General features: G+C 36.9%; 1 protein-coding gene across 1 annotated transcript in view; it reads right to left on the bottom strand.

Annotated features, from left to right (window-relative positions):
- LOC133615140 (caspase recruitment domain-containing protein 11) overlaps positions 1-4,092 on the bottom strand; it is an 82,335-nt gene extending 78,243 nt beyond the window's left edge. The window contains exon 1 of the mRNA XM_061973501.2: positions 4,011-4,092. Within this exon, the coding sequence (XP_061829485.1) occupies positions 4,011-4,092 (82 nt within the window). The remainder of the gene's footprint in view (positions 1-4,010) is intronic.
- Positions 4,093-10,583: the final 6,491 nt, after the last annotated feature.

Below are 10,583 nucleotides of genomic sequence, written 5' to 3'. Positions count from 1 at the left end.
TAACTATTTTATAGACAAATTATAATATTAATAGATCCTACAGAGAGTGAGTGGGCGCGGAATGCTTTTTTCCTTACTGGGGGCGTAACAGAAAATGATGAGTTGTTTGTGACAGCCCCCGATATCAGCACGAATCATACATACTTTTATCATTTTGTAGAGTGGAATATCAGAGGAGGCCTGATCAAGTCAAATGAAAAACACATCTATTTATTATGGAATGGACCTCTGCTGTCTTTAAGTTGAAGTGAAGTGGCAATTGTTTTTTTTGGCGACACCTTATGGCCACGTGAAGTTCATGCAGTAGGTTGAACGATGCAGACACGTTTGTTACTGGATACTGGGTTACTGGATAGTACGCTTCTGCCCTAGAGACTTTGTAGGTGTAAGTAATATTCAACTATTATTGATACTTGAATTATTGCATTGACAGATGAGATGTAATATATATATATATATATATATATATATATATATATATATATATATATATATATATATATATATATATATATATATATGTATGTGTGGGAAAAAAATCACAAGACTATTTCATCTCTACGGGCCTGTTTCATGAGGGGGGTTCCCTCAATCATCAGGAGATTTTAATGGGAGCATTCACATACCATGGTTTATATAGGGCACAGAGTGGGTGGGTACAGGCTGGCGTAGGGGCGTGGTGATTGGCTCATGTGTTACCTAGGAGGTGTTTCCGTCTGTGGCGGCATGCTGTTACAATTTCGCTTCGCTTGTTGAGGGATGACAGGTCTGGACGGTAAAAAATAAACAGTTTCTCTTTCAAGCATAGGTTGCATCTTTTATTACCACTATTGTAAGGTGTGCTGGATGCAAGAATTTGCCATGTTATTGAACATTCAACATTATTGTCTTTGAGGTCCCAAATGTGTTCAACGGGGGGTGCTTACAAACATCAGTTGTCTACCAATCTAAGGTAATACGCAAGGACATTAACACATCCGACACATATGTAGGATTAACCGAGGGAGAATTCAAAACCAGATGGAACAATCACAAGGCTTCTTTCAGGAACCAAAACCTGCGGAATACCACAGAACTCAGCAAACACATTTGGGACCTCAAAGACAATAATGTTGAATATTCAATAACATGGCAAATTCTTGCATCCAGCACACCTTACAATAGTGGTAATAAAAGATGCAACCTATGCTTGAAAGAGAAACTGTTTATTTTTTACCGTCCAGACCTGTCATCCCTCAACAAGCGAAGCGAAATTGTAACAGCATGCCGCCACAGACGGAAACACCTCCTAGGTAACACATGAGCCAATCACCACGCCCCTAGACCAGCCTGTACCCACCCACTCTGTGCCCTATATAAACCATGGTATGTGAATGCTCCCATTAAAATCTCCTGATGATTGAGGGTACCCCCCCTCATGAAACAGGCCTGTAGAGATGAAATAGTCTTGTGATTTTTTTCCCCACACATACATACATACATACATATATATATATATATATATATATATATATATATATATATATATATATAGCCAGATTCATTCAAGCAGATGTACAGCATGATTTCACATGTCGCTACGCTCCCTTTCCTTTCCCTTGGTCTTCCACAACATTGAGGTTTGAGCTGAAGTTTGAATTCCAGGGTGGAGCTGCCTAAATGTGAACTCCACCACACGTTTTGAACAGCAGACTGACCACTGCAGATACAGTTCCAGACACACAAACCATTTAAAAATGCATCTTTTGAAGAAGCTGAAACAGGCTTGCATAAGTCAAACGCTGCTTTGTGTTTTTATAGGTAATTATACACACATTTTAACATTATTTCACAAATATCATTTAAATGTGCACTCAATATGGGATAGGGTAGGATAGCACTTTTTGTCAGTGCACCTAAAGAGTACGAGTATTTTCCGAACTATAGAGTGCACCGGTATATTTTAAAAGAAAACACAACACTCAGCAAATACGGGCATCTACATCAACAATATCATTGAAAAAAGTAAAGAAAAAATTGATTTTCGATTTTTTTAACCGAATAACAATCGTTACAAATAAGAATTGCAATTAATCTGAAAATCTTTTTTTTTTTTTTTTTACCCTCCTAGTAAACAGTCTTTGTTGACATAAATGATAGCTTTGAAACGTACGAGTGATGTGTGAAGAAAAAAAATCCCTAAACTTCATACTAAATGTTTCTAATAAACAAACACGCATCAGTAGTAAGTGGCTGAAACAAGTGTGTGTGTGTGTGTGTGTGTGTGTGTGTGTGTGTGTGTGTGTGTGTGTGTGTGTGTGTCTTTAGAACGGTTCTGTTGTGAGCCAGAAAGAGATGTGGTCCAACATGACAATGGTCCATTGTCTGTGGGCCAACACACCACTTCCTGTGTCCACACACCACATGGACAACAAATAATGGTCCTCACATTCACATCTGCCTTTCACAAGAATGCAAAGCTGACCTGTAAAAGCATGAAAAGCAAAGAAAAACACTGAAGTGATGCAAGTGATGCTTGGGCTGAAAAGAACTCATCTGGAGAGCACTTCTTAGGAGAGATCAAGTGTAGGAACGCATGTCTGTGAAGAGTTCAAATCACTAAAGTGCAGCCCGCTGATCATTTGGCACATTTAAAAAAAAAGTTATCTTGCAAAAAAACTACAGAAAAAAGTGGAATAAAAGGTGAAATGTTACAAGAAAATGCTACAATATTGACAATAATAACACAAAGCTGCCGTGTCGGCTGTTTTTTTTTTAAAAGTATTAAACTGTCACTTCGTGAGAGGAAAGAGGGGGGTTAACCACTTTGCAAGGCAGTCTGCTGGAAATGATGGAAAGCTCCACTCGACATAGCAAGTGACGCTTTGATCAAAGTTGGAATTGCCACAAAACACATTTTAAGACACTCGACACTCTACTGCCATCTGGCGGCTAAAGTGGCTAGTGCAACCCCCAAATTTGTCACGTTTCATGTGTCAGGTAAACTGAGACGAGATAAATCCTCTTCTTACTGTAATTGACTTATTATTTAACACTTTTACAAGTGGGGGCGTTTTGGATCCCTGAGACCTTCAGTCTGATTTGTTTTTTCAATTGTCATCGTTCAATAAATATTCATGAATCATACGCAATGTTGGTATGAATAATTTACTTATTTAAGGCTCACATTCAATATTTCATTATGAAAAGTGTTTTGGGGAAAGTATTGCATTGTTTGTGTTTTTGCCAATGTTTTTCTTTAAAACGAAAGGAGCATAAAAAAACATAACACAACAATGGATTGATCTAAAGTTGATATTTAAGAGTTAAATGTAAACAAATATATAATATATGACTTGTTTTTGACACATTAATGACAGAGAGCCTTTAACGTTCACAAACATTACAATATATGGTGATGAAGAATATCAACGTGTGGAAGTAGTTTGAGTTATAAATGATAAATGGGTTGTACTTGTATAGCGCTTTTCTACCTTCAAGGTACTCAAAGCGCTTTGACACTACTTCCACATTTACCCATTCACACACACATTCACACACTGATGGAGGGAGCTGCCATGCAAGGCGCTAACCAGCACCCATCAGGAGCAAGGGTGAAGTGTCTTGCTCAGGACACAACGGACATGACGAGGTTGGTACTAGGTGGGGATTGAACCAGGGACCCTCGGGTCGCGCACGGCCACTCTTCCACTGCGCCGCGCCACGCCGCCCCTACAAGTTGTAGTTGTAGTTGTAGTTGAAGCTTCATGGTGAGGAACATTTCCTGTGAAGAACAACTGCTCTTCTTCATGCACACGCCAGCTTCATTGTCTGCTGTGGAACACTCCCACTCTGGTCTTGACATTCCTCCAGAGGGACTCATGTTGTAACCACAGTCAAAAGGATGACTCACTGCAACTAAGGTTCCAGTAATCCTCCTCTTGGGCCTGTTCCATGTTTAATTCTGGCAGACATGATGCAATCACCTGACTTGACTTCACTTATTAAATGTTGGAGGAAAAAAAACAAACACAAGGCGCGGCGTCCCGTCTTCTTCCTGCCCGCGTGGGTGTGGCGCCTCCTCTTCTCCTGCCCTGCCTTGTCTGTGGCCATCTACCTACCTACCTACCTACATACATACACACACACATACATACATACATACACACACACGTACCTACCTACCTACATACTTGTGTACATACATACACACGTACGTACATACATACACACGTACCTACCTACCTACATACATACTTGTGTACATACATACACACAAACACACGTACGTACATACAGTCCATACATACATACAGACTACGTATATACTGTACATACATGCATACGGTACGTACATACATACATACAGTATGTACATACATACGGTACGTACATACGGTACATACATATACTGTACATACATACACTGTACATACATACATACATACATACACACATACATACATACACACGTACGTACGTATATACGTACGCATGTATGTATGGACTATACATACATGCGTACGTATATACTGTACATACATACATAGACACAGTATGTACATACATACATACAGTATGTACATACGGTACGTACATACGGTCCATACATACTGTACGTACATACATACTGTACGTGCATACATACATACATACATACAGTCACACGTACATTCACTGTACATCAGGGGTCCCCAAACTTTTTGACTCGGGGGCCGCGTTGGGTTAACACAATTTGGCCAGGAGCCGGGCTGTATATATATATATATATATATATATATATATATGTATATATATATATATATAAATAAATGTATACACATATATATATATATATATATATATATATATATATATATATATATATATATATATATATATATATATATATATATACATATATATATACACATATGCATATATATATATATATATATATATATATATATATATATATATATATATATATATATATATATATATATATATATATACATATATATATACACATATGCATATATATATATATATATATATATATATATATATATATATATATATATATATATATATATATATATATATATATATATATATATATATATATATATATATATACATATACCCATTTTTAGACCATATGATTTGCCTGGGCGGCCAGGAGACACTGAGAGTAACAAACGGTAGAAAATGGATTAGGAAGAACAGATTTAAAAAATAATAATAAAAAAATAAAAAAATAATAATAATAATAATATATATATATATATATGTTTTGGTTTTTTTTAACTTTGGACTTCCCGCGGGCCGTATTTTGGACGCCGGTGGGCCGGATCCGGCCCGCGGGCCGTAGTTTAATGCATACAATCACATTCATACACACTCTGTCCACTCATACAAACACACACCCACATCACAACGGCACACTGCAAAAGCTGAACCTAGCCTTCAATCAATCAATCAATCAATCAATCAATCAATGTTTATTTATATAGCCTTGAATCACAAGTGTCTCAAAGGGCTGCACAAGCCACAACAACATCCTTGGTACAGAAAACCACGTTAAACCCAGATTCCGATCCAACAAAGGTCTTAACTCAATCTCCTTCTATGCCACATCAATATGGAATGCACTCCCAACAGGTGTAAAAGAAAGGGCATCTCTATCCTCCTTCAAAACCGCACTAAAACAACACTTGCAGGCAACTACAACCCTAGACTAACACCCTCCCCAGATTGTAAATAATCTAATGTATATACTTGTTCTTATGCTTTCTGAACTCTGTACAAGTCACACCTACACTGTTTCAATGTCCATTTCTCTGATGATGCAATTGTTGATGACTGAAGTATGCTGATAGCAACCTAACCTACTTTTTATGGCAAACACACAAAACATGCAATATTTTACCCCCCAAACATGATCAAAGTGTAATATTTGATGTGAAGTAATTGAATACTTTAACATGTCAATAATTCATAACAACATTGATTTTGATTCATTATTATTTTTAAGCAATAGCAATTTTGAAGACAAAACAGCCTGCATGGCAGCTTTGTGTTATTAGAGTCAACATTGCAACTTTTTATCATAACATTTCACCTCTTTATTCTTTTATTCTGTTTGTAAATGTGTTTCTTTTTTGTAATAGCCACTTTAGAATGTGCCACCACCACAAATGGCCCCCAGGCCCCACTTTGGACATCCCTGCTTTAGTTATTTGAGATACTGTATGTCATTTAGTGTAAAGTAGCCAGACTATAGAGCGCACCGCTATATAAGTCGCACCCACTAAATTTTTGAAGGAAATAATATGTTTCCATTCTATAAGCCACACTGGTCTATAAGTGGCAGATATAAACGTTGTGAAATGAGTTATTTACACAGAAATATTCTGTAAATGTTTATTTACATACCTTCATTGTTTCCAAACGGTGTCTGTAACACGGCAGTAAAACGGCTGATCAAACAAAACAGAAGTCATGGTCATGGACCCACTAACTGCGCAAGTGTCATGTCTTTTGATCATGTTTTGTTTGGCTATGTTCTGTTGGTTTTTGGACTCTTTTAGTTCCTGTTTTTTCACTTCCTTGTTTTGTTTCCATGACAACTCATTGGTTTCACCTGACTCATTTGGACTCACGCACCTGTATTCATTCATGAAGAGACTATTTAAGCCTGTCATTTTCTGTTGGTCGTTCTGGCGTCATCACTCCGTTTGTCATCACTCTCACTCTGCTCATGCTGTCATAGTTCATGCTGTCATAGTTCATGCTGCTCTTTTCTTGCCATGTGAGTTTTTGTTTATTCGTGTCACAGTAAGTGTTTTTGTTTCGTGCCCATAGTCTGCCTAAGTGCTCATTTTTGTTTCCTTAGTCAAGTTGTGTCTCCGCCTTTTGTTTGCACTTTTATAGTATAATTAAAACATGTATTTACCTTCACGCCATGTCCAATCCAGTTCTTTTGCATCTCGGGAAAACAATCCACGCAGGAAACTGCTCCATAGTCCAAGTTGTGACAGCAAGCTAGCTCTCCAATCAGCAAAACAGACTCAATAACTCCACGCTGACGTTTTGGTGAATTTACTGAGGAATTTGTGAAAGTGAAACAATACAAAAAGAATGTTAATGTGAGTTAATAATACTAACACAGACACTTGTAAACATGTTAGCTAATGCTAACGAGGCTAGCTCGATTACATTATGATAGCAGGTACAAATATGCATGAAAACACTCCTACAGACATCATACATGGGACACTTTAGTAAGTAAGAATAGTTTTAGTTATATTGTAAGTCTTACAAACGTTGCTTGGAGTGATGAATGAAGAATACCAACGAGTAAGAACGCTATGGACGACTTGAAGACTGAATGGCATTTCTAGTTTTGGTTGAAAGGACTAAATGGAAGGACACTGCAGCACCTGCAGTAAGCAAACTTGTCCAAAAGATGGCGCCGTAACACAAACATTATTATCAGTGTGTTTGCTTGTTGGTTTTGTTTCCTTTTAAACTTTTGCATTATGGCCGTCAGCTGAAAAAAAATCTATTAATTAGTTGCACCGTTTTATAAGCCGCACGGTCCAAAACGTAGGAAAAAAGTAGAATTGACGTTAAATCATTGAGATGTTTAAATGAAAGGTGATTGGCGGGAAGGGCTTTTTCTTCCACCGAGGTGAGCACATGATGCTCATGAGCAGCGGCACACTGCTGTGTCTTTTGTTCATGAGTCACTCAGTGGATGTAGGCTAGTGTGGTGTGTGAGCTCTTTGCTGCCGCCTGTCTCTTTTCTCTTGCAATACCTGCTTTGGGGGCGGAGCCACTCACACACACACCTGCTTACAGTTAGGCCTTCTTAAGCTCTCCTGCCCGTCTACTTGATGCGTCACACACCTTCTAAAGATGTCTCCATGTACATCTATACTCACACTCCTCACTTTTTCCTGCTCTCTATTCTTACACTTAGGGACGGCGTGGCGCAGTGCGAGAGTGGCCGTGCGCAACCCGAGGGTCCCTGGTTCAATCCCCACCTAGTACCAAGCTCGTCATGTCCGTTGTGTCCTGAGCAAGACACTTCACCCTTGCTCCTGATGGGTGCTGGTTAGCGCCTTGCATGGCAGCTCCCTCCATCAGTGTGTGAATGTGTGTGTGAATGGGTAAATGTGGAAGTAGTGTCAAAGCGCTTTGAGTACCTTGAAGGTAGAAAAGCGCTATACAAGTACAACCCATTTATCATTTATTTATTTATTTACACTCCTTTCTTTTCATTTGGTCACCTGTCCGTCCTTCTTCTGGCTCAGCCATCCCTAACACTATTTGCTAGTGATGTGCCATACCACTCATTTTCTTTCCCATCCGATACCAAGTTGAATTCAGGCGATACATTGTGCAAATATACCTAACGCGTCTGTAAACATTTAAAAAGTTGTGTATTTTCAAATATATCCAGCTAAAGAAACAACAGTAAATGAAATAAAGAGCAAACAAATCAAATATAAATACATATGAAAATATCATATTTTGTACAATTTTATATATATATATATATATATGGCACCATAATTTTATATATATATATATATATATATATATATATATATATATATATATAAATAAAAATAAATAAATAAATAAAAAATAAAAATAAAAATATATATATATATATATATATTAGGGCTGCAACTAACGATTAATTTGATAATTGATTAATCTGTCGATTATTACTTCGATTAATCGATTAATAATCGGATAAAAGAGACAAACTACATTTCTATCCTCTCCAGTATTTTATTGAAAAAAAAATAGCATTCTGGCACCATACTTATTTTGATTATTGTTTCTCAGCTGTTTGTACATGTTGCAGTTAATAAATAAAGGTTTATAAAAAATAAATAAATAAATAAAAATGTATAAAAAAATAAATAAAAATTGCCTCTGCGCATGCGCATAGCATAGATCCAACGAATCGATGACTAAAATAATCGCCAACTATTTTTATAATCGATTTTAATCGATTAGTTGTTGCAGCCCTAATATATATATATATATATATATATATATATATATATATATATATATTAGGGTATACTATACTAGCAGTGCTAGTATAGTATTGGGGTACTAATGAATCAAAAACGGTACTATATTCTGAAAAGTACAGGTTTGCCATATTTTTTTAACGAGCATGACAGCGCATCGTCACGTCATGACATTGCTGGTTTTGTGAGCAGAGGAGCATGTTGGGCAGCGCACACACACAGAGTACTTACAAGCAGACACAGTGTGTAGACAGAAAAGGGAGAACGGACGCATTTTGGCCTAAAAACTGGCGATAAAGGTGAAGTTCAAACACTGAAACACCCTCAGGAAGAGGTGCTTTAAGACATAGCAGCTAACATCCATCCACAGTGTTTTAGCTACTTCTAAATCACTAATCCTGGTCTCCATGGCGACAAATAAAGTATGTTTCTTACAAATATCATTATCACTGGAGGACAAGGAATAGCTAAACATGCTTCACTACACACCGTAGGAGGATACAATAGCTCACCGCTAACAAAAGATAGCACTCCTGAATGCAAACAAACGCCATGGGTGGATCTACACCAAAAATTCACTGTAATGATACCAAGTTCAAGAGCGTATCTCGTCAATACTATGATTACATCGATATTTTTGTACTTTATTTATTTTCACAAAATCTTTTTTTTTTTAATTCATAGACTCAGAAAATATGTCCCTGGACACATGAGGACTTTGAATATGACCAATGTATGATCCTGTAACTACTTGGTATCACATCCATACCTAATTGTGTGGTATCATCCAAAACTAATGTAAAATATCAAAGAAGAGAAGAATAAGCGATTATTACATTTTAACAGAAGTGTAGATAAAACATGTTAAAACAGAAAATAAGCAGATATTAACAGTAAACTTATTATTAATAATCAATTTTTACAGTTTGTCCCTGTAAAATAATAGGTGTATAAATGACACAATATGTTACTGCATACGACTAATTAGGAGTCTTTGTTTGTTTACTTACTACTAAAAGAAAAGTTGTCTAGTATGTTCACTATTTTATTTAAGGACTTAACTACAATAATAAACATATGATTCATGTACCCTAAGATTTTTTGTTACAATAAAACCAATAATGACATTTTTTGTGGTCACCTTTATTTAAAAAAGTATCGAAATATATTTTAGTACTGGTATATATGTATGTATACATATACATGCACTATTCCATCCATCTATCCATTTTCTACCGCTTGTCCCTTTCGGGGTCGCGGGGGGTGCTGGAGCCTATCTCAGCTGCATTCGGGTGGAAGGCGGTGTACACCCTGGACAAGTCGCCACCTCATCACAGGACCAACACAGATAGACAACTATTTGCGAGTGTAAACACACCAAATTAGCTGGCGATGCTTTAAAACATAGCTAGCTAGCGGCTAACGTCCGTCCACAGTGTTTTGGTTGCTTCAGAATGGCGACAAGTATCATCAAATCATCGAATTGAAACAAGTACAAACTTAATTTCAAAATGTTGGTGTATTCCAGAATCATGCTTTACATTGTATCTGATAGGTGACTGTTTT

This window comes from Nerophis lumbriciformis, linkage group LG22, assembly GCF_033978685.3.
Source record: "Nerophis lumbriciformis linkage group LG22, RoL_Nlum_v2.1, whole genome shotgun sequence".
Taxonomy (NCBI): domain Eukaryota; kingdom Metazoa; phylum Chordata; class Actinopteri; order Syngnathiformes; family Syngnathidae; genus Nerophis; species Nerophis lumbriciformis.
Note: the sequence above shows the minus strand (reverse complement) of the source record. Positions and strands in the feature narration are given on the sequence as shown.